The sequence below is a fragment of the Prenolepis imparis genome, unplaced genomic scaffold (assembly GCF_030444845.1).
Source record: "Prenolepis imparis isolate NDT839.2.m4 unplaced genomic scaffold, iyPreImpa1.0 SCAF_12, whole genome shotgun sequence".
Lineage (NCBI taxonomy): Eukaryota > Metazoa > Arthropoda > Insecta > Hymenoptera > Formicidae > Prenolepis > Prenolepis imparis.
In genome coordinates, this window is record NW_028141170.1 from 11,995,187 (window position 1) to 12,021,449 (window position 26,263).

Here is a 26,263-nt window from a genome sequence, read left to right on the forward strand (position 1 = left end):
GCTGTGAACATTGTGGTCTAGGTACTACAAAACATTTTTCTCAATATTATTAATGAAAAATTAATATTTTGCAAACATGTCAATTTTTTTGATTTACATTATTGCGTAAATATTTATAGCAAGTTATTTGTTTATGTGAAATATATGCCGTATAAGTATTTTCATAATAAAGAAAATAGAAATTTTCATAAAATTACTTTTTACACAATAACACGCACATTTCCAATGAAGATAATATTCCAATGAACATTGATTTATATAAGTGAGGAACTTTCCGAGTTTTTTGTTGCACGAGAAAACGGTAAATATATTCGAAATACACTTGCAAAAGAATGTTATGAAAAAAAAAAAAAACTTGTGAATAATTTTCAAATTTCGGGCCAATTTTATATAACACAGTTTATACAATCAAATAACTAAAACAAATTGTTTCAAAATATCTTTTAAATATTTCAATTGTTATACAACTCGCAAACACACATACACACATCCCTAACACACACGCACACACACATTTAAACAAATTGTTTTTTACTTACAATGTACAAGAAAATAATACATCTGTCAAATTATTAGTAATATAATATATGTCAACAACCAATGTTTGTAGAAATCCGATTAATAATAGTTTGCAAATTATAAGTTCTCAATAATAAATGATTCCTATAATAAAAAAAAAAAAATAAATAAATAAAACAAAAGTGGATACTAATATAATTCACAGCAGGATTATATTGGATATAAATATGTATATATCATATTTTGTCCTATCTATTATATATACAGGGTGTTAAAAAATTAGACCAACAAACTTTGAAGAGAAAAAGAAGACTTCAAACTAAACATTTTTTGTTAATACTAATTTTCTCTACAACATTTAGTTTTAATGCCATGATGAGATATGAGTTTGTGACTTTTCAGTTTGTATTGAAGTTAATGGAGGAATTTTTTAGATCATTTACTGTAAAAAGAATGAATTACTTTTATGTATTTACTCCGTGTTTTGTTCAAGATTAAAATACTATTTAATTTTTCCACTTATATGTTTGTTTATCATTTAAGTAGTTCCTATTTCATATCATGTAGTATTAAAATTAAACGTCGTAGAGAAAAATAGTATTAACAAAAAATGTTTATTTTGAAGTCTTCTATTTCCCTTAAAAATTTGTTGATTTAATTTTTTAACACCCTGTGTATATATATAATATATGCGCATATATGAGAAATATTACAAAGATAGACATACAGAAAATTAATGCAATTTGAAGAGAGCATCGGATCAAGCATTGGATGATGGATATATCATAGATGTATCACGACTATTTAGTAATCACGGATTTACTGAAATAGTACAATACATATTAATCGATAAATAAATTTTTCTCAAATAAAAACAATTTAGGAATATATATGCGTAATTATTTTACATTTAACTTTAACTATAAGAGAATGTAAGATAACAGAATAGATGAAGCGGGTACCTAGAAGATATATATATATATATATATATATATATATATATATCCAATATTTGTGACTGTGTTTTCAACTAATTTGCTATCTTACAGCAACATCCATCATTAGTAAGCGTCAACTTAAAATGCTAGTTTACGCCTAGTTCAGTTATACCAACCAATATTATAATATCGACGTAAAACTATTGTTTTACATGATGTATCAATTAATATTAATTACATCAAACTATGGATGTTACCGTAAAGTAGATTAGTGGGAACATGTGTACATGTAATCATTTCTGAAGAATATGTATACAAGTATTTCTGCAGAAATCAAGTTCCGTCCCTGATTACTAAAAGTTGTTGTCTCCTTATTATACTATATATAGTTCGCATACCAAAAAAATAAAATTATTAAATTACAATAAAGGCCGTATTCTCTCTCGTTCCTACGTACACGTATCAATATGCGCAGAATTATAATTTTTTTATTTCTTCGCATTATTATTTGTTATGAATAATTTTTTTAAATCTTGGGGTAAGAAAGATTAAATTTAATTCAAATGAAAACCTCTTTCTCGAGTAGCAGCCAAGAGTCTTTCTTTCAGAATTTCCTCAGTGGGATATTCTGGTAGTTTTAAGTAATGAACACAGGTGTTAACAGAAGGATAACCACCAGAACCAGCATCCACTTTGCGTACGACAGTTAATCTGGGATGTAAATTACATAAACCTCCTGGAGGTAGAGCCGAACAACCGGTAGCAAATTGTAAGAATGCCTTTCTTTCCGAACCAGTTAATGATAACAGCACGTTGACGAATCTTTGGAAACCAGGGCTGAAAAAAATTAAATAAAATTTGTATACCAAGGTCTAGTACTTACTTCTTATTATGCATGAGTCTATGAAATCATCTGTTTCTGAGATTATATACAGGGTGTCCAATTTTAATTAACTACCCCAAAAAATTTTTTTATTTTTGATCGTACAAAATGTTTCAAACAAAAATTGTTTGATTTGAAGGGAGACAGAAGATGACACTACTGATTTTTTTCTAACCCTTTAACAGTGTACAGAAAAAAATGTTTCTGTGCCGTGTTGACAAAAATTTTTTTCAATTTTTATAAAAAATATTCCTTGGGGGTTTTTGGAGTCGCTGAATCCAAATTTCATATCAAAATTATCGAATTAAAGATGGCGGATCCAACATGGATGCCGCAAAGTTTGAAAATATTTTGATTGGAATGAAACTTGTTTTTCATATTACATAACGTCATTTTCCATAGAATTCGTGTGCGTTTGTGTATGCTCTCAGTTTTCTTCGTGCGCCGCTAGGTGGCTACGCACGGACTGCATTCTCATACATAAGTGATCATTCATATAGACATCCATTTATAGTCATGTGTTTGGCTTATTTTTTATTTTCTATTGATAACATATAAGCATATTCTGAAATATCATTCCTTCTTTTATAATATCAACTATATTATATTATTGGTTATCAATCGCAATGTTTGAAATTGGTCTTTATCGAATTTTTTTATGATGACGCTTATAAGCGTCAGACACACTGGTAAGGGGTTAAGGACGCTTTTCAGGGTCATTTGTTTTTTTAACTAATGTTTTTGTATTTAAGGCTCCTGGATACTCGCCGCGGCCATGTTAGATTGTGACGTCAGAGACGAGAAAATACATGCTGAAAATTCTTGCGTGCCATTTTTAGATAAAAAGATATTTTGATGAAACACAACTTCAGATGGCTTTAGCATACTTTTAAAATAGTCCGGAAACTATTTTTTCCCTTTGACAGTCAATCAACAACCGTAAAATAATTGTTATATACAGACTTTGTCATGCGGAATGACTGCGCATGTGCAAGACTATATACGGATAGGCCTCATATCACTATCATTTTACAGTTATTGATTGATTATAAAGGGAAAAAGATAGATTTCGGAATATTTTAAAAATATGCTAAAATCATCTGAAGTAATGTTTCATCGAAAATCTTTCTATCTAAAAACGCACGTAAGAATTTTTAGCGTGTGCTTTCTCGCCTCTGACGTCACAATTCCAAGATGGCTGGCGAGAGCCCAGGAGCCTTAATTTATGTTTTTTTGAAACTACTATAACTTTTTTACATAAATCGATTCCACGTAATTATTGGCATAAAAAGTTATAGGGGTAAAATGGTCAAAAAATGAATAGTTTAGGAGATATTTAATATCTAAATTTGACACTAATGGTACATAAAGTACGAAATAAAATAAAATATTCATTTTTCGACGATCTTACCACAATACTTTCATGCATAAAATAATGAAAGAAATCTACTGGTGTAAAGAAAACACATAGCTGTTTGTAAGAAAAAAATATACAGGGTGTCCCCGAACTCGCGGATCAACTCTCGTGGGTAGATTCTTGGGATCATTTGGAGACGATTTTTCCTCAGCGAAAATGTCGAGGGAGGTCATCATTTTTTGCATGTTCCCAATTTTTGTCATCATGTATCTTTGTAACTAAGCCTTATATTAAAATTTTATTAAAGTACTCTATCTGAAATTAACTGAAGAATGTGATTTTGTTAATATTTTATTTCCACAAGGCTTGGTTTGTGAAAAACCCTTTATTTTCAATCGCTTATAACTCGAAAATTATTGGTGCCTCGACATTTTCGCTGAGGAAAAATCGTCTCCAAATGATCCCAGGAATCTACCCACGAGAGTTGATCCGCGAGTTCGGGGACACCCTGTATATTTTGCAATTATAGTAGCTACATTTTTTTACAAACAAATATATGTGCAATGTTTTCTTTACACCAGTAAATTCCTTTCATTATTTTATACATAAAGTATTGTGGTAAGATCGTTAAAAAAAATAAATATTTTACGAGATATTTCAGTTTATGTACTTCAGTGTCAAATTAAAGTATAAAGTATAAAATATCTGGTAAACTATTCATTTTTTAGCTATCTTACCCTCATAATTTGTTATGTCAAAAATTGCAAGGAATCGATTCATATAAAAAAAATTGTAGTAGTTCCATTTAAAAAAACATAAATGAGCTTTAAATGACCTTAAAAAGTGCTCTTTAGAAAAAAGTCAGTAGTGTCATCTTCTGTCGCCCACTTCAAATTAAACAACTTTTGTTTGAAATATTTTGTTGTACAATCAAAAATAAAAAAATTTTTGGGGACGGTTGATTAAAATTGGACACCCTGTGCCCTGTATATATCTTATCGTTACTGTCTTACCTTTCTTTTGTATATCCTAGTTTTGGCTCGGTATAATTGAGCAAATCTTCTTTCGACCACTGCGGATTCTGTTCTCCGCAGAGCATCGCCCGCATTTCCTCCGGGCTAAAAACGTGGAGTTTCTCCATCGGAAAGACCTTCGAGAAGCCCGCTTTAAACGCTTCGAGTTGCCTGTAAATTCCCTGATTAAGGCAGTAATTGATGGTGAGATTAGTGTATTCTCTCGCGTTTTCTATCGTTACTGCGACATCCGAGCCACCTTTCACTAATTCCACGTAATCATGTTGAAAAACTTTCGAACTTGGTGAATACGTCATGGTCAACGTCAGATCCTCGATAGCCACCGAGGTACCCGACGGATGAGTGATGTACAACGACGACGTTTCTCCATCGGTGGAACCATTTACATCGTCGGAAAAAGTTCTGTCACGCTTGGCTATCGCGTTTTGTATTTCTTTCAAAAATTCTCCCCTTATAGGATCCACCTCGACGAGATCCTCGATGTCCAATAGACCGGCGTACCAAGGACAAGGTTCTAACGAGGAATATGTGGCGTCCGCTTCTCCCTCTTCCGATATGAAGCTACTCGACATACTGGACGACATACTGTCCTGGGTGATGCCGGTGAGACCGATCTTCTCGTTGACATTGTTCGAGATATCACCGCGGCACATTAATTTTAAGAATGGACGGGACAACGGTAGATCTACTAATCTATTGTCCTGAAGAACCTTGGCCAGGAAGACGCCCAGGAACCAGAAGTATCGAACGGCGCGATCGCAAGCCGCAGAATCCTGCGGCAACGGGGCTGGGAATAAGCCGCTGCTCCGCGTCACGTAGTATCCCGCAGGCCGAACTTTCTCCTCGGGTTGACCCTCGCCCAGGATCTGCGCGCCACCCTCGTCGGCGGCGTCGTCGCACAGCCAGAGACCCAAGTTCTTGCGTTGCAATTCCGCCGCGACTAACGCGAAGAATTCCAAGGTGGGCCCGAGACCGGTACCCTCTTCTCCTACGAATGCGACTTCAAGTATGCTCTTACGGCTTGCGTGTATCTATGGTTAAAAAAAAAAAAAAAAAAAAAAAAAAAAAAAAAAAAACATACATTAATATAATGTGTGCAAAGTGGTCCACGCACTTGTGTAAAGTGTTACAAGTCAATACTTTGAAAATATTTGTCGAATCAAAAAGTTATTCGTAAGAAAATTTCATGTTTTTAAAGAACTCTTCTTACTAAATTCTAACATTTTAGAGAAAAAATGTTCCAGACAAAAGTTGTAGGATTTCGAGGGGGGAAGAAGTTGACGTTACTGACTTTCCTAAAAGACGATTTTTTTTCAAGGTTATTTGAAGGTCATTTATGTTTTTTCAAATAAAACTACCATATTTTTTAAACATAAAATCACCCCACTTCCCCTCCAAGAGTAACTTCATAATTTTAAATGGGAATCCTCTATAAAAATGTTATATATTTAGATTCTACGAAAAAGAACGAGTAAATTTTTATCTCTGAAAAAAGGTTTCTATCAAAAGTTATAAGCATTTAAATATTTAAATAAAGTGCACATTCAAACTGATGATAAAACCATAAATTAAATGAAAGGCTTTATAGTTTTTTTGTTTCTTTTTTTTTACTTATATATTTAAATTTTCTAGAAATACTTATAGAGGGTGTCTCATTTTAAAAGATCCACAGAAATCTCTTGAACAATGTATTTTAGAAAAAAATGTTTCAAACAAAAGTTGTAGGATTTCGAGGGGAGAAGAAGTTGGCGCTACTGACTTTTTCCTAAAAGGTGATTTTTTTCAAAGTCATTTGAAGGTCATTCATGTTTTTTTAAATGGAACCACCATATTTTCTTTATATAAATCAATTCCTCACAATTTTTAGCATAAAAAGTTATAAAGGTAAAATGGCCAAAAAATGAATAGTGAGATATTTGATACTTGAATTTGACATAATTTTACATAAACTATGAAATATCTCGTAAAATATTTATTTTTCGATGATCTTACCTCTATACTTTTATACATAAAATAATGAAAGGAATCAATTGGTGTAAGAAAATACACATAGTTGTTTGTAAGAAAAAGTATGTAGCTGTTAGTTGCAAATCCATTGAAATTATGAAGTTATCCTTTATCTTTCTGGATGGGAAGCGAGGGCGACTTAATGTTTATTTAGTTAAAAAGGCCCCTCAAATACATAAAACTTTCTCATAAACAACTTTTTGATTCGACAATATTTTTAGAGTTATTGGCTTGTAACACTTTTCGTAGGCCATCTTGTATATAGAACAACTTCTTAAAAGTAAAATTTTTACCTTCAGTACTTGTTCTGCCCAATCAAGTAACTTCTCTCCTCTAGGTACACTGACTCGTTCGTGCTTAAGCCTACCGACACGAAATTCGTGGCTGTCGTCTCGTCGTGGGCTTAAACCAGGTGCTCTCTGTCTCTCGAGAATCGCATCTCGCTGCGTCTGCAGCCATACGATAGACCGCGAAGCACCGAAGGCAGTGCAACTGAAATAAAGTCGTCTGGTTTCGAAAGGCAGTAAAAACGGACAGCTCCGCGCGAGTTCCTCGCACCAATTGGGCAATGCACCAGCAGCCAAGGCCAATGGATCTTGAATCTGTTGCACGATCTTATTCGTGATCTTCTTGGACGTGAAGTCATCCGGGTGAAGCCAGTAGGTCGTGTTGTCGTTAGATTCTTCCTGTTCTTCTACCGAAGTACCATCGTCCCGACTAGTGCTCAAGACAAATACGTGTCTCAAGAGCTGCAAAACATCCTCCATGGTACACGCGTTTGCGTTTTGCGTAGCATTACGAGAGTATAACGTTACGATCGGCGTAGCTCTACCAGATAATTCCTCGTCTCTAGCTTCCTTATATATTATGCTGTAAAAATCAGAAATTAGGGGAAAAACAATCAGTCTACAGTTTTCTCTCTACAATAATAAATTAACAAAGGTTTAGGAACATTACGTGTAAGTCGGTTCCCATATCCTTTTCAATTTTTCTTGACGACTGCCCAATTCAGTTAATTGCATTAATTCCTGGACCGCTTGAAAGATACTAGCATGCGGATCTGAAAGTGGTATCTCAATGTCCGGTATGCCTGGAAAACCTGGCCCTTTCAACGATAAGGAAAGCCTAGGCATGGGCAAGGTTCCTATGCGGCTATTAACTTGCGCTTCACTGCCAGGAGGAGGAACTTCCAAATCCGTTGTCTATTTTTGCGGAAATACTTCGAAATAATGCAAATATTCTCGCAAGATGACTTAATTCTAACGTAATTCGCATTACTTGCCTGATTAATGTTCGTCCGGCCGGGACGTGGATCGAAAGCGGGAATAAGAGCAGAAAATTGACGCTTCAGCACAAACTCGTCGTCCCATGCACGCCTTTTGCTACTCTGCGGTGCTTCTTCTTCCATGAATGCTGCCAAAAGATTGCGACTTACCATTACTTCTTCGTATTCGCCTTCGCAACCGTCACCTTCTTCTTCATTCTCTTCATCTTCTTCCTAAAAAGGAAGGAACATAAATAGTAATTAGTAAATAGCAATTATATGACAAATTGTAAAATTTTTGTTTATACAATGATAATAATAGAAAATCTAACGCGTTTACAAATTTATTTTAGGCTCGTTCTACATAAGTCGTAAAGTCATAAGCCGTAAGAAAATTGATCCAATCACAATCGATTATTCTCCTCACATTTAACTGTGATTGGATCAATTTTCTACGACTTACGACTTTACGACTTATGTAGACCCGGGCTCAGAATTATCCTGTATGATAAAATGCTGCGCAATTACTTCTTGATCATTTTCTTCGTTATCTTCTTCTTCCTCTAGGACACCATCTTCATCATCTTCTAATTCAGTCAAAAGCGTAGGTCCGCTTGTAGTACGACCTCCACCAGCGCTAGAGGTCGCTACACCTCCGCACGATTCTAAGAAGTCTTCAAGACTGACCTATCCATCACAATAATATCGAAGTAAACAAAAAATCTATGAGAGAGAACATTTTAACAGGAAACATACATTTAAAAAAAAAGATAACTTTACCTGCTCACTATCACTACTCGTACTGGTCAGAGACATAGTAAGCGCTTGTCCTAAGCCTGGTCCGGTTGTCGTGGTGACACCACTACCAGCCACTTGTCCACTACTCGTCAAGCTTGGATAACTTTGCGCCGTACTAAGTAACCCACCGGGAAAATTTGGACTGAGCGCCAATCTTACAAGACTGGATACAGAATTTGGTCCTCGTGGATTTGAACTCGTATTAGAATTCGAAGCAAGATGTTGTCCACCTGTAGGTCCTACAAGATGTATTTTTTTTTTTCTTGAAAAATTTATGTTACTTGTTTGTCATATTAAAGAAATGTAACAATATATAATGAGAATGTTGCAAAAGACGAATCATTTTTCTATCATATAGAAATAAAATAACCAAATATGCAATTAAAGAAATGTTTTTTCTGTAACGTTTATAGAAAAAAATCTAGTTTAAAACTGACCTAACGTTCGTCTTCGCGCCATTGCAGCAAAAGTCTCCAATAAACCAGTAGCAGCTGTTGATTCCAAGGTATTGTTAGCATCGGAACAAGCGAGATTAGGTACAGATACCGACATGGGATTGGTAACCACAACAGGACAACTACCCGTTGTATTTTGTGTAGATGAGCTAGCTTCTTTTTCTCGAGTAGTACAGTCTTTAGCAACTTCGGAAGAAATGTACGGAATTTTTACATGTATTATTAGCACGAGGAAAGAAGATTAATATACAATCACGAATTATAAAGTGCGGTCGGGTATCTTCCGCATATAAACATAATGAGAGATTTAAATGAAGTTATAATTTTATGATTATATATATAAATTTTATACGTGTTTAATTTAAATATATATTAAGCGTTATAGCAATAAAACCTGTGAGTATTATTACAAACAAAACACATATCGTACCATCTACGATTCCAGTAGGGTGATGTCTTGGTACAGATTTGATCCTTAATGAGTTTTCATCCGATTCGCCAGAAACGCTGATTCTAACAGGAACTAAACCAAGTAGTTCGCCGCTCAGAAAACTATTAGTATTGTTGCGTAATCTGTCAGCTCCCTCTCTCATACGATCCAGAACCTCAGCGGTTTCTAAACTCAATAAGCCTCCACTAGCCTAATGTTATGCACATCATATCCATATTAGAATTCATATTTAAATAGTAATATTTTTTTAAAAATAAAGATAGTAAAAAATTAGCAGCTCTTTTTAAAGTAAAATAATATAATTTTTACCTTGTTTCCTCTTATAGTAGCAAAAAATGGTTTTGAACTGGACGCTCGATTACTAGTACTGTTAACCGGGCAATCCGTATTAAGAGTGAGGCTTTCAACAATAGTAGCTAAATCACTGGTAACCGCTGTATCCGGTCTAGGATGTAACACAACCGAAAGTTCACTCATCGAGTTTGCCCCACTCTCACCAGTTACGGCAACCACTGCTTCAGCACGAGCTACCGATAACACACTCTCGGCTATTGATTCGGCAGCTTGCTGCTTGTAAAAAGAAAAATATCAAATCAGAAATAACTCTCGCATGTTATATTAATTATCCTATTTTGCTCTATGAAAACTTTTTAATTCAGCAAATATGTATGTCTCAGGGCGTCTACTTAAATCTTGTAAAAAAATTTCCTTAGATTTTCCTGATCTTCCTGAAGTATTTTCGTTTAAAACTCCAAGCAAAATAAAAAATTTCCAGATGCAGCTTTTAAAAATAAGTTTCGGTATGGATATTTTCAGGTAAAAAAATTCCTGACAATTCAACCGGCTTTCCCGGTTCTTGCAAATAGACACCCTGATATACAATAAAAGAATAAAAATTAATTACCTTCGCCGCTAGATTATCCGCGCTTGCCGCTTGATCGGTGGAAGCTACAGAACTATGCATAGCGGTATCAGTGCAATCGGGTAAACTAGGAGTGCTATTGGACTTTCGACCAGTTAAAACTCCACTCCCACTTTTACATTTCACTGTACTGTCTGTCTCAAGACTGGTACCGACTAATCGGAGATCATACTTCCCTTCCGCACCCATTCTATAGGAATTTGATCCACCGTGATCCCAGGTTACGTCTATCCATCCGTTGTGTAGTTCTCCCGTAACTGTACCTTCACCTGCGAGACATCAAGACACAACCAGCTTTATTTCATTAAAATTCCTTTATTTCATTAAAGTTATTAGTATATAAAATATATACTACGCAAAACAATTAGGGGAGCGCTTTAAAACTTGCAAAATTTGATGATTTTTAAAAAGCCATATCTCGGCTTACAATTAGAGAAGTCGTAGAACAATGTTTCTGGGCGCATTTTAAAATTGTTCTACGACCTCTCTAAGCCGAGATATGGCTTTTTAAAAATCATCAAATTTTGCAAGTTTTAAAGCGCTCCCCTAATTGTTTTGCGTAGTGTAATATGATCGTTTATCATATCTATTACTAGAAATATCATATTATTTGGGATAACATGTGGCCTCGCATGAATAGTCTCTGGCTAATATGTAAAGGGTCTCGGGTTCGAATTCAGTTCAACACATCCCATATGCCTGCTTGGAAATTATGTAAAGAAGGAAACGGATTCGGAGAAAGAAGAAGGGAAAGTAGGATTAGTTGAAAAAAGAAGAGAAGGAGAAAAGAAGGGAAAGGTAAAAAGCGGAGGTTGACAAGTAAGAGAGGAGAGAAAAGAAGAGAGGGATTAATATAGAAAAAGGAGAATTGTAATAATGAAGCAATTAATTATTGTAAAGGTTCGGGAACGCTTCTATCAAAAGCACCTTGTAAACCCTTAAGGGATATAGGATAAACCAACTTTATCCTTTAAGTATCAATCACTGATCTCTACGTATAGGTATACCCCAATAACCTAGCTGTAACAAGTGTGACCAATAGAACACTCGAAAGCCATTAAAGTTGTGGGCTGTACATTTTCGGACGGAAAATTTGAATTACTAAGTATAAAATAGTAAAAAATGTATAGCAATAATAAAAGAGATTAACAATTATTTTAATTTAACGTACAATAAATTGAGAAAAAAATTAATGTGTTAAAAATAAAATCAATTATTCAAATATTTACTGTTTATAAAATTTTTAAATTATTAAAATATTTATATATATTTATTTTAATATTTCAATAAACTGTATTACACATTAAAATTCGCAAATAAAAGAAACTTACATAAAATTGAGTAATAGTTTTAAATTAATTAAGAAATTTAATATTTAAAAAATATATATGTTAAATAAAAAAAAATCTTATAAAAATATGAAACATTTTAATTTAAATAAAAAAATATTAATTAAATAATATACCTATTTATTAAATATTAATTTACTAATTTATATAGATTTAACTATATAGACTTACCTACGAAATGTTCTTTATTTATTGCTTTTGCACAATATATGCATTTTTGCACCATTTTCACAAACTCTACTAAACTATCTGTATTAAAGTTTTTATTAAAAATATTTTCGGATTAAATGAGAAAATTTATCGCTTATAATATAACCAAATTTCAAAATAACTGTCAATAAAATGTCAAAATTAGCGCATATTGTAGACAGAGCCCACAACTTTCAATTGGTCACACGTTTTTTTGTTCTATACCATATCCAGTTATATGTAGAGATCAGTGGTATCAATTTATTTGCTTCATGCACACACTCGGCATTCGAATGTTAATGTTCTCACCTGGTGGTACGCCATCTTGATCCCTCCATTTCCAATCTAAGCCTCTAGCCACTCGAACTCCCGCGACTAAATGTTTGAGAACTTGGGTTTTGATGAATCTTCTTTGTTTTCGTACACCGGCCTCGGCTTCCTTGGCCGCGCGACCTAAATCCTCGCACACTCCGGTAACTTCTCCATAAACCTCAAAGCCGGACACAGATAGATAATGCGTTTGTCCAGATGCGTTCTTTCCAATTTGTTGTAAACGTAAATGCCGCCAGCCCTGTGTCTCCTCGCTCGGCGGTTCCAATGTCCAAGTAGCAGTACTACCCGGCTCATTCAAGGAACAATCATCCACATGAGCATATAATGTTATCCACGTGACGCCGTCCTTCGATGCTTGAAACATCCAGTTCCTCAAAGCACTTCTACCGTATCCCCTCGCGTGTCTCAAGGTATAAGCGTTGGGAATGATCCAAACTCCGAGGTCGATCGAGAACCACGCGCGTTTGTCATCGTTAGTGTGACAATTCAGTGCCGATGGATCGCGACTGAGTATATCCTCGAGATGACCGTACGGTAAGTTTCTTCCGTCACTCGACGTGATGACGACCAAACCGTACTGACCAGGGTTTACCCATTCGGAACAGGTTTTAGCATTTGTACCGATCCAATAGAGCAAACCATTCTCGTCAAAGTCATGCTGATACTTGAATATTATTCTACTTTCTTCCTTTAATTTCTTCACGAACGTAAACGTGGATCTATCGTGATCGTGCCACTGCTTGGCTACCATCTTCAATAAATGGTTTTCTAGCTGCTGTATCGTGCTCAACGGTTCCATCTTTAAGCTACGACCGGATCGATCTATCAACGCGCTTTCGCCGGAGGCTTTTTCCAATCGGAAACGTAATCTTCTCGTCAAAATCTGTGCGTGGGAACAAAATTGAGTTGAAAAATAGGCGGAATAACGTATAACAAAAAATTGTGCATATTGCCTGAAATGTTACCTGTAAACCATAGCCCGATCCAGGTGTGTCGTACAGATATACCGGTAATTTTTCTATGGATTCTAGCACCGAGACCAACTTGTGAACTAAGATCTTAGCGGAATTGTGCTCCTTATTCGCGTCTTTTGTTTGAAAACAGGTATTGAATACGGTTATTCTCTGCATTCTGAGTTTAGTCGCCCTCAATGTTGGCGGTGAGGGTCCAGGAGGCGCAGCCAATAAAGCTAGTATCGCTTGCACAAGACCGCTGGAGTGTAATTCGTATGCTGACACACGACCCTCTTCATTCAATAATAATTTAAGTTGTTCCAAGGCGGACTGCAACACGTTACGCCATTCGCGATTTCCAGATTGTTGTTTCTGAGACGCTTTCTCTATTTGACTAACAATGGCACCAAGCTTAGCGACTACGCCGCGTGGTTGAGCTTGAGCCACTTTAAAATAACGTTCGTATATTTCTTGCGCTTGCACCTTGACTTTTTGTTTAATCGCTTCGATCTTAGATCTCAATCTCTTCCCTCTCTTACCAGTCCAACCTGCTGCGAATTCTGGACCTATAATAAATCATAAATTATATATTAATGTGAAGATTTATAGACAGAGTTTATATATGTATGTTTTTTATATACAAGATGTCCAATTTTAATCGACCACTCCCAAAAACTTTTTTATTTTTGATTGTACACAAATGTTTCAAACAAAAGTTGTTTTTATTTGGAGGGAGACAGAAGATAGCGCTAATAACTTTTCTCTGAAGAGTGCTTTTAAAGGTCATTTATGTTTTTTTTTAAATGGAACTACTATAATTTTTTTATATTATATAAATCGATTTCTTGCAATTTTTGGCATAAAAATTATAAGGATAAAATGGCCAAAAAATGAATAGTTTACGAGATATTTTATACTTTAATTTGACACTAAAGTACATGAACTATGAAATATCTCGTAAAATATTTATTTTTTGACGATCTTACCACAATACCTTCATGCATAAAATAATGAAAGGAATCTACTGGTGCAAAGAAAATACATAGTTGTATGTATGTAAGAAAAAGTATATAGCTATTAGTTGCAAATTACATATTTTTTCTTATAAACAACTATGTGTTTTCTTTACACCAACTGATTTCCTTTCATTATTTTATGTATGAAAGTATTGTGGTAATATCATCGAAATATGAATATTTTATGAGATATTTTATAGTTTATGTGACATTAGTGTCAAATTTAAATATAAAATATCTCATAAACTATTCATTTCTTGGCCATCTTACCCTTATAACTTTTTATGCTAAAAATTGCAAGGAATCGATTTATATAAAAAAAATTATAGTAATTCATTTAAAAAAATATAAATGACCTTCAAATGACCTTGAAAAGCGTCTTTTAAAAAAATGTCAGTAGCGTCATCTTCTGTCCCCTCTTTAAATCAAACAACTTTTGTTTAAAACATATTGTTGTACAATCAAAAATAAAAAAGTTTTTGGTGGTCTATTATAATAAAATTGGACACCCTGTATATAGAAATCGTAATATGAAAAAAAGAAAAATTAAAATACATAAATATAATAATTGAATATTTTTATCATACCTAAACTGGTTTCGGCCGTAAAAGAATGCTTGGTACCTCTGTTAGATTCAAAAATAAAACCTGGCAAGTCTTCCCTTAAAATGGTCGCCTGTTGTTGACCATCACTATTATGTATACACAATTCGCTTTCTTTTCTACTGGATAATGCCCAATTTCCTACAACCAGACGCGTGGTACCAGGCCGAGAGAGCACAGGCTGACTTACAAAGTTTACTTTTAGCTGACTGCGCGCTCTTTGTAGTTTTTCCAAAAATTCACCACGGTTTTCTGTAAAAAAAAATATCATTACATGACACTCGATTAATATCAAATCAATTATTAAAGAATGGAATGTATGTCATTGAGAGAGAGAAAAAAAGGAAGAGGGGGAAGAGAAAGAGAGGGGAGGGAGGAAGATAAAAAATATATTATATAAACAGTTTTAACATGTAGAATGTAAGAAAAAAATCTCTCTCTCTCTCTCCCTCTCTCTTTCTATTATATATATATATATTTTTTTTTTCATGCACAATATACACACATATACAGGATGAAATATATAATACTCATTTTAAGATTAAAAAAAATTTGCAATGTGTGTGTGCAACTGTACATATACTTTACTTATCTCATTATTCTATAGAGATAATTATTAAGATAAGATTATCGAAATATGAATATGTTACGAGATATTTCATATTTTTTGTCAAAATGTGTTAAAATTTGAAGCACAAAATATCTCGTAAACTATTCATTTTTCGACTGATCCACTTTTAAAATTTTTTATGCCAAATATTACGAGGAATCGATTTATATAAGAAAATTATGGTGGTTTAAAAAAGTAATTATAACCTCAAAGTCTTCTGGAATAAAATTATGCTTACGACATAAAAGTCATCCCCCTCAAAATCCTACAACTTTTGTATGAAATATTTTTCGAAAGAAGCTTTGATTTTCGAGACATAACAATACGTTATTTAAAATGAAACACCCTGTATATAATGTGCGAGTTATTAAATGATATAAACATATATATAAAACCAACCTTCAGTAGTAAGTGACTCTGTATTTCTTCCTTTTCCTGTAGGCAGTTAGTAAAAACCAGTTATTCTTTACATAGTTCCCCTCTCGCAAAAGTTAATCACAAATATAAAACAAAGTGAAAAAACATATTTATCTATCAATTAACAATATGTAAAGAGAGATGAAGAAAACACTTTGGTAAAGAAAAGACAACAGTAGCAAAATGAACAATATGTGTGCAAGTCAATACAAATCAAACATGTATGTATATATGGGACGTTCCACGTCAAAAGTGGGACAAGTGTCTGGGCAAAATTTATTAAATCAAAATAAGACGTTCAAAGGCTAATTTTCGTTTGTATGTATAGTTCAAGAACAAACGTGACCTTTTGAAAAATTCAAAATGGCCACTCTAATATGAAGCTGAAGTAGATGAAGAACTTATTGGAAACATTTAATTTATTGGCCAGGTGATCCAAAATTCATTCGATTTCCATGAAAATCGGTATCTAGATTTTTCAGATCCTTTATGAAGAATCCATAGTCAGAATTTTGTTTAATTTTAGTTTGAAAAATCAAAATGGCGGATCCAATATGGCGACTGTAGTGGATAAATAATTGACTGGAACGTTTAGGTTCATCATGTCAAAATTATTTTTTTTTCTTATAAAAATAGGTATGTGAGGATTTTCCAGCTCGCTGATGAATGATCCTCGATTGGATTTCCAAAATTCAAAATTTCATATTCAATTTACTAGAATAACGATAAAAATGAAAATAAAAAATATTTTAAAAATTTTGAATTTCGGAAATCCAACCAATGATTATTCATCAGCAACCTGGAAAATTCCCACATACAATTTTCATGGGAAAACAATTAAATTTTGGACATGATTAAGAGTCTAAGGCCCTGCGCACAATAGAGAAAATATTAGGAATAAATATTAAATATTAGGAATAAGAATAATTTAAAAGTAATAAAATCGAAAAAACTCTGATATATAAATACAAATTCAAGTATAAAAGGCTCTTATTAGCTTATTAGCCCTTATTGGTCCTTTATATCCGCATTTGTATTTTTATATTAGAGTCTTTTTGATTTTATTATTTTAAAATAATTCTTATTCCTAATATTTAATATTTATTCCTAATATTTTCTCTATTGTGCGCAGGTCTTAAGCGTTCCAGTCAAGTCTTCATCCACTATAGCCGCCATTTTGATTTTTCAAATTCCGATTATGGATTCTTTATAAGCGACCTGAAAACTCCCCAGATACCGATTTTCGTGGAAATCGAATTTTGGATCATCTGATCAATAAATTGAATATTTTCAATAAGTTCTTCATCTACTTCAGCCGCCATATTGGAGCGGCCATTTAAAATTTTTCAAATTTTCACATTTTTTCTTAAGCTACACATAAAAACAAAAATTTTAAGCCCTCTAACATCTTATTTCGACTTATTTTGCCCAGACACTTGTCTCACTTGACGTGGACCGTCCCATATGTCTATGGTCTATGTGTTATATACTCACCCGATGTATCCGTTCCACCTTCCGGACTTCCGCTGGAATACATAGTCGCCAGTTTGCCGTCGAGAATAAATCTGAACCATCCGTTGCTTCCATTCGATAGTTCTAAAGCTGCTGCATCGGACCAAATGTATAAACAATCGCGTCCTCTGCATATACACCAGTCTCTCCAGTGATAAGCTCTACCTATCAATAATTCTTTTGCATCTTCCATTCTCTGATCATCTCCAGATTGATTTGATTCCGCTTCTGGCTCGGGTGTAGTTTCTTGTGGTCCGGCTAGAGCGGCAACTTTGGAAAATACTCCTAAACGCGCGAAATGTTCTAAGAATTCATCTTTGCCCTTAATCATCAAATCCTGTATCATTTGCAGGACGACTAAATGACCATCTTCATCTTCCTGTTAATATATAGAATGCACAAGTTTTTAAATAGTTTTTAAACGTAAAGCAAAACATTCGCAAAACAACCACAAAACAAATAAGATTATTTATCTTTCCGAAATATATATGAGATACCCCATTAAAAAAAATGCTTAAATATAAAAAAACATAGCGTTATAGAAAATAATGTTTCAAACAAAAGTTGTTTGAGGGGGAAAGTTCATAATCTTGAATTTTAACCAAGAACATTTTTCAAGGTTATTTAAAGGTTAAATTGGTTTTTTTAATGGAACTATTATAATTTTCTTTTTATATATAAATTGATTTTTCAAACTTTTTGATATAAAATGTTATAAGAATAGGATGGTCAAAAAGTGAATAGTTTACGAGATATTTTATACATTAATTTTACATAAATTGTGAAATATTTCGTAGAATATTCCTTTCAGTTTTTGTAAAATTATGTCAAATTATAAAATATTTCATTCCATTAAGGCTCCTGGGTGCTCACCGCGGCCATATTGGAATCGTGACGTCAGAGGCGAGAAATAACACGTTGAGATTTCTTAGATGTCATTTCTAAATAAAAACATATTTGCATAAAATAACACTTAAGATCTCTTTAATACACTTCTAAAAAACGCCGAAAACTATTCTTTTCCCTTGACAGTCAATCAACAACCGTAAAATGATCGATATCAGACTTTGACATGCGGAATGACTGCGCATATGCAAAGACCAGACGGACTGGGCCTCAATATATTACATTTTACAGCTGTTGATTGATTATAAAGGGAAAAGGATAGTTTTCGGCGTTTTTTAGAAGTGTATTAAAGAGATCTTAAGTGTTATTTTATGCAAATATGTTTTTATTTAGAAATGGCATCTAAAAATTTTTAGCGTGTGTTTTCTCGCCTCTGACGTCACGATTCCGACATGATCGGCAAGGTACCAGGAGCCTTAAAGGAAACCGAGTTTACCTTCAAATAACTTTGAAAAAAAATTTTAGTTACAATGCATGATTATCAATTTTTTTTCTCCCTCAAAATCAAACAATACTTGTTTGAAACTTGTGTTTTAAAAATGCGATATCTTTTATATATTTAAGCATATTTTTTAAAATGCGATATCTTGTATATATAAAAGGAAAAATGCAAAATAATTTACTTTTATTATAAAAAGGAATGAGAATATATATATATATATATATATATATATATATATATATATAAAAAGAAAACTTTTACTTTGCAAAATTTGCACATAATAAATACAAGTGTTATAGTGCATTTTTCTTCTAAAATTTGCTAAAATGCGAACGGATCCCACCAATGACAAACAGGCAGTAGACAAAAATAGATCTAATACTTTTTTTTGCCAATTTTATCAAAAGCACAGATTTTTCAAAGTTTCGAAATTCTTTTATTTATCTTTTTCACCAGTAATTATATCATTAATTTTGTATTTTTTTGTAAATCTCGCAATAATAAAATTTATTGTTGTAATTTCTTATAAGGACGCTATATATTATAAAAAAAAATATATCAATAATAATCAAACCATTATTAGCATTTTATAATTGCGAAACTAATTGTATTAAGATTCTGACTAATTACAATTTACGTCTTAAAAAAATAATACTAATATAGAGATCTATGATTCTATTAAGATTCCTGGCGCCTCGCTGACCATATTGGAATTGTGACGTCAGAAGCGAGAAAACACACGCTAAAAATTCTTAGATGCCATTTCGAAATAAAAAGATATTTCGATGAAATAGCAGATGACTTTAGCATACTCTTAAAATATCTCGAAAACTATCCTTTTTCCTTTATAATCAATCAACAGCTGTAAAATAACTATAATATGAGACTCAGTCCGTATGGTCTTTGCACATACGCAGTCATTCCGCACGACAAGTCTGATATCACGATCATTTTACAGTTGTTGATTGACTGTCAAGGGAAAAGAATAGTTTTTGAGGTATTTTAAAAGTGTGCTAAAGCATTGAATTCATCTGAAATAGTGTTTCATCAAAGTATCTTTTCATTTAAAAATGGCATCTAAGAATTTTTAACGTGTGCTTTCTTACCTCTGACGTCGTAATCTAACATGACTGCGGTGAGGACCCAGGAGCCTTAAGTAATATCTGAATGGAGACATGCGTAATATAAGTATGTTAAATTTCACGCTCTCTTTATAAGTACATTTTATGTTAATTATATAAATGTACATGTAAAATCTCGACGCAATTATTAATTAAAAAAAATAATTAATAGAATTTTGCAGAATTATCAACAGCATGGAAAGGATTGAAAAAAGGGCTTTCGCGAGCGATTGAAATATGCACAATAGACGTTACCGTCTTATCAAGAATGTAGTTGCGACAAGGCTTGCGAATCGTAAGGCCAAGTTTTGGGCCAAACACCTTAAAAGCCATAGATGACGATAAAGGCGCCTTTATTTCAAGTTCCTGAAAAATCTTAATAAATCACCGTCTCTCTGCCTGCATGCATGTTGGGATCTTTGAAAATCTCTTGTGTTCAAGAATATCCTATTATTTTTTGAGAAAATAAAATTTTGTTTACATTGTGATCAATAAATGTGCATAATTTTGTGTGAATTTTATTTTCTTTTATATGAGAAAGGGAAGGAAAAGATAATTTCTCCCACAGTCGATTAATATACACATAGGATAATTTTACAAAAAATAAAATATATAATAAAATATGTAAATATAGCATTCTCTCTTTACGGATATTACACACATAAGCATAGTGCAAAGTGTATGTTTTTTTTAAATATAAATAAGTGTAAAATATTGTATATTAATATGAAAGAAAAATTAGATATCACACTTACCTCATTATCTAAAACATTGGCAATTACTTCTACTAGCATAGCTCCACATCCTCCGGTTTTATCAGATCTACAGGTTTCTATAAGCAATTCTGGTTGGATGTAATGCACCATTTTTCTAATCAAACTTAAACTCGCTTTTCTAACACTCGGTAACATCGTCGATTGAAAGGTTGCACAAAACACTGGCAATAATCTCTTTAGATAAACAGGTGCCATTTCAGGATCTCCTTTAGGTTCTGTGAATTCTTCTATTTCTGTCTCAAGTTTTCTATGTTCTTGACTCGGTGGTAACATCCATTCTCCGGGCGATTGTAAAATGGCTGCAACCTCTCTATGTCCTTCGTCAACGCGTTCTCTGGCTTTATCCAAAGGTGTTTTACCATCTTCGTCCCGTAAATCAGGATTAGCACCGTGTCTAAGTAGAACTTTCGCAATAGCTGGTCTTCCAAAACAAGCCGCATAATGTAGACTGGATGATCGCTGACCTTTATTAACGTCTGCTCCTCTATCGCACAAGAATTCGACCATCTCCTGCGTACCAAACGCTGAAGCCCAATTGAGCAAGGTTTGCCCAACGTCGTCCATAAAGTTTACCTCAATCCCACCTGTATCGATCGCCTCGATTAAAGCATCCGTATCTTTCGAGCGTATGCAATCGATCAATTGTCTATGCGATTTCTCTCCGGCGCTATCTAAACGTCTCAATCTTGGTAACAAAGGACCAGATGGACCACTGGTGGTACTACGACCCAATGCTAATCTACCCTCAAACAATAAGACTAATAGAAGATCTATCAACCTCATAGAGTCGAGAGCGCAGCGTTCATCTCCCTTTAGTGCCTTTTCTATCGCATCCGGTAATTCCGAACGTAAAAGATCGTGTGTAATTGACGGCGAGCCTCTACAAAGTGTCGACAACAGACTAATTATAGTCGAAACAGAAGCACAGGATTTTGGTTCCGGAACTGGAACTGTGCTTATGGTGCTGGACGGCGGCGGTGTTTTTGGATTGCTGCAAGCCGCTGTGGTGGACGTGCCAGGTCCTGCCGCATTTGACAACCTAAAAAAATAATTTGCATGAAAAAATATAAAATATATTAAATAGAAGATACATTAATATAAATAGAAGAAAATTAATATAAATAGAAAAATATCATATATGTATATACCGATATAAAAGTTCAGAAACTAATCCATGTGACGCTAATGGCGCAGGATCTGTCCCCCTTCTGGAAAATCTGTCCGCCAGCGATGCAAAGCAACGAAGCGCTCCGTCTGCAACATGCGCATCCTCGTGTCTGAGTAACACTGATAGAGCTTCGACGCAATCAGGCAAAGCCTTATCCTGTGGTTCAACTTTGCCGCATAATCGGGTAACGACTGCCATCGCCGAATGCAAGGTGTCCCGATGTACTCGCGCTCCGTGTTCTCGGATGAAGCACAACGCGCAGGGTAAACCTCCAGCTTCGAACACAGCACCCGCTTCTCTCGCGCACACAAGTTCCAATACCTGATTCAAAAATTATGAAAATAAGATTTGTTTCTTATATTTCACTAATCGCATTTATTATGCGCTGTCTATTGTCCAATGATGAGATGAAGTATCTTAGATCAAGTAGTCTGAATTTGTTCGCATGGTTTCGAACTCTGTATGATTAAAAAAAAACCTCTCAAGACTCGAACCTATTTTGATTTGCTTATCAAAGTATGCAGAGTGGGTCATTTTAATGTTCCATCTTAGGCCGGTATTCATAGTCCGATCTTATATTTAAGATTGTCTTAGGCCGGGTCTACAATACGTATAGTAAGCTTTTAGCCTTCTGCTCTAAGCCCTAAAGTGTGACGCAATTTTCGGCTAAAAATGTAAAGGCTGGTTTATAGAGGCCGTAAACTTTTTCCGTAACTGTAAATTTAAGGATTCAACCAATCACGTTGCCGAATCAAGCAACGCGATTGGTTGAATCCTTAAATTTACGGTTACGGAAAAAGTTTACGGCCTCTATAATCCAGCCTTAACCCGCACTGTCTGAAGCTTTAATCTTTAAGCTTTAAGCGAGCTGGCCAGATCCCAGCTCTTAAAGCTTACGACTTAAAACTTTCGACCGATATAATTCCTTTTTTAGGGCTTAGAGCTGGAAGGCGAAAAGCTTACTACACGTATTGTAGACCCGGCCTTAAGTCTAGTCAGAGGTTGACTTAAGATCTCATTCAACCAATCAAATGGTTGCGTAGCATCTCAAGCTCGGACTTCTTAAATATAAGACGATCTTAAATATAAGATCGGACTATGAATACCGGCCTTAAGGCTCCTGGGTGCTCACCGCGGCCATATTGGAATCGTGACGTTAGAGGCGAGAAATAACACGTTGAGATTTCTTAGATGCCATTTCTAAATAAAAACATATTTGCATAAAATAACACTTAAGATCTCTTTAATACACTTCTAAAAAACGCCGAAAACTATTCTTTTCCCTTGACAGTCAATCAACAACCGTAAAATGATCGAGATATCAGACTTTGACATGTGGAATGACTGCGCATGTGCAAATACCAGACGGACTGGGCCTCATAATATTATATTTTACAGCTGTTGATTGATTATAAAGGGAAAAGGATAGTTTTCGGCGTTTTTTAGAAGTGTATTAAAGAGATCTTAAGTGTTATTTTATGCAAATATGTTTTTATTTAGAAATGGCATCTAAAAAATTTTAGCGTGTGTTTTCTCGCCTCTGACGTCACGATTCCGACATGATCAACAAGATACCAGGAGCCTTAAATATCCTTTTTTCCTATGTCTTTTACAAAAACATGTTTTGCAAAAGTTGTTTGACTTAATTGAGAAAATGAAAAAAATCAAGAAAACCCTTAACTAACACTAATTAACTAATATAATTGAATTTATCTCAACAAGACCTAGAACTACTATAGACATTAAAATAGTCCAAACTGCGTGTGTAGTATCATAGATTTTTTTTAAAATTTGAGTTTGAATACTACTTGCAAAAAATTTGATTTTTACGATAGAAAGTATTTATAAGTATTATTTTGAACCTTGCAGGTACTTGATCTAAAATTCGAATTGTTCTAAATTCGATTACTTCGCAAATACAATATATGAAATATTATCTTATATATCTTTTACAAGTATTATTCGTTACTATTCCTTTCTACAAATAAAACTTGATAATTGAATTTAATTCGGATTTTTCAATATAAAGGCTGTCCAATTTTAATTGACCACCATCAAAAACTTTATTTTTGATTGTACAACAAAATGTTTCAAATAAAAGTTGTTTGATTTAAAGGGGTACAAATTATAGTAGTTTCATTTTAAAAAAACATAATGACCTTCAAATAACCTTGAAAAGTATTCTTCAGAAAAAAATCAGTAGCGCCATCTTCTGTCCCCCTTCAAATCAAACAACTTTTGTTTTAAACATTTTGTTACTATCAAAAATAAAAAAGGTTTTGGGGGTGGTCGATTAAAATTGGACACCCTGTATATACAACTTGATCCCATCTCTACTATTTTCATGTGTGTGAAATCAATTATATATACCTTTATACATTGTTCTGCTAAATCTCGACTGGCTCTGGAGCCAAGTCCAGCACCAGAAAGTCGACTGCAGATAGCCTTCACTGCACCTTCCATAGCTACTACTCTGCGAGTACATTCCGCAGAAACATCCAAATAATATGTAATAGCTCGAGCAGTCACTTCCAGCACGCTGTCTGGTACTAATTCATCCAAGAAAATTCTGCAAAGTGCTGGGAGGAATGTGCGCGGAGGGCAACTATAGAACACAAAATGTTCATGCATGTATTATATATATAAACATAATTTACATGTAATTATTTTATTCTTTACCATTCAAAGCAACGATCAACATTATCGGACATGAGTAACAGCATGCATAATTGTTCTAATGCAATTAACTGCATGTCCCTTTCGTCTCCTTGCCCCATACTGAGCCATTCCAACAAAGTTTCAGGGTCAACATCTGCCATCTTGAAAAGAAAAAAAAAATATAGATATAATTTTTTTCAAAAATTATGTAAATTGATGCTAAAAATCATGTAGTTGCTTTAAAAAGGAAAAAGTTTAAATGTGCATGTATTTGTCCAACTATTGTAAGTTGATCAAAATGGCATAAATTAAGGTACTAAACTAGTTTGTTCAGAGATTTAAGTCGCAGTTATATTTCTATAAGTACAGCAAAATTTGTTGATAGACTACTGTAATGGCTGCTTTGTAATAAATGCAAATGATAAAAATTTCATTATAATACTTTCTGATTTAAATAATAAAAAAAAAGATTTATTCATTAATATAAACTAATAAATTGAACGATAAATAATTGTAAATATTGTAAAATGCAATGTAATCCGAGAAAGCTAGAACGACAGAGAGAGAGAGAGAGAGAGAGTGAGTACTCTTATATTTTTTATTATATATATTCTTTTCGTATCACTTACCTTATACTTTGAATATATATAGCATCGATTGGCTCAATATTATATTTTGATACTCTGAAAACTACATAAAAAGAATCATTAAATTATGCAAATTAATAATCTACAAATAGCTATAACAAGCATATGATATTAATGACATCGTAAACATCCACTGTGTTTGATCTGTAGTGAAAAATCATAATCCAGGCAAACCCGCAAATACAACCTATATATTTGGATATTTTTAATTCAATTTGATGTCTGGTACTTTTTCTGGATTCAATAAATGCGACAATTCAGTTTGTCGCATTACGAAATATATAAATAGCAAGTCAATCTAATTGAATGAAATAAAAAGATACATGTAAGATTGTGATGTATGAATATTTATACACAATAATTATTACGATTCAAAGTGGTAATAAAAAATTGTCGTCGAAAAGATTGTTCGTGAAAATAAGATATGACGATATATCAAGGAGGAAAAATGGGGGGTACGTAACCTTTAATATAAATGTTCAAATTTATTCGTCTGTAAAAAGTGGGAGATAAGAGAGAGACAAAGAATTCATACAATACGATTGACAAACAAAATTGTGACATTTTGACAAAGTTATATGCACGTACATACATACACACATACATACATACATATATATATATATGTATATATATATATATATATATATACCTACCGTTAAAACGTACCGTTGCATACATTCCATTCTCTTCGTGACAGGTCAACTCGCCATTCTCTTGTCGGAGACGTGACGTTTACCAACGTGAGAAAACAGATATAGATCGTCTGTTATTTATTTCGCCCGTTAATAACGCGTTCTACGTCTCGTATTAGAGGGATCGACTTAACAAAGCACTTTCTCACACGCTACGAGTAATTTTTTTTCTCTATATATCGTCTCGTCGTATACGTCACATACATTTCTCGTCTCTTTTTATATACCCTAGAATATTTAA

At 33.6% G+C, this 26,263-nt stretch overlaps 1 protein-coding gene across 10 annotated transcripts; it reads right to left on the reverse strand.

The window, feature by feature from the left end:
* Positions 1-492: 492 nt before the first annotated feature.
* Positions 493-26,263, reverse strand: Ufd4 (ubiquitin fusion-degradation 4-like). 10 transcript variants are annotated; one of them, XM_083052405.1, is made up of 23 exons: positions 25,984-26,263; positions 25,310-25,370; positions 24,702-24,841; positions 24,393-24,627; positions 22,003-22,343; positions 20,834-21,893; positions 20,334-20,444; positions 17,592-17,988; positions 16,080-16,115; positions 15,056-15,322; positions 13,465-14,018; positions 12,476-13,382; positions 10,611-10,897; positions 10,016-10,276; positions 9,686-9,896; positions 9,238-9,441; positions 8,783-9,030; positions 8,531-8,689; positions 8,021-8,236; positions 7,696-7,940; positions 7,032-7,608; positions 4,711-5,762; positions 493-2,294 (listed from the first exon to the last, which is right to left on the reverse strand). In XM_083052405.1, exons 3-23 carry the CDS (start codon positions 24,839-24,841, stop codon positions 2,012-2,014), a joined length of 7,791 nt encoding a protein of 2,596 aa, XP_082908531.1. In that variant the 5' UTR covers positions 25,310-25,370; positions 25,984-26,263; the 3' UTR covers positions 493-2,011. The 10 variants fall into 10 exon arrangements, with proteins under 10 accessions (XP_082908531.1, XP_082908529.1, XP_082908530.1 ...); XM_083052403.1 differs by having other exon boundaries at positions 8,783-9,039; positions 25,997-26,262; XM_083052404.1 differs by having other exon boundaries at positions 8,783-9,039; positions 10,016-10,273; positions 25,984-26,262.

Excerpts from the sequence above, each read along its gene's own strand:
- Ufd4 (XM_083052403.1), bottom strand. The coding sequence starts at position 24,841 with ATGGCAGATGTTGACCCTGAAACTTTGTTGGAATGGCTCAGTATGGGG. Across the intron at positions 16,116-17,591 it reads AGGTGGAACGGATACATCGG|GAAAAGGAAGAAATACAGAG; the intron begins GTGAGTATATAA and ends AACTGCCTACAG. Across the intron at positions 8,690-8,782 it reads CGAGTAGTGATAGTGAGCAG|GTCAGTCTTGAAGACTTCTT; the intron begins GTAAAGTTATCT and ends TGTGATGGATAG.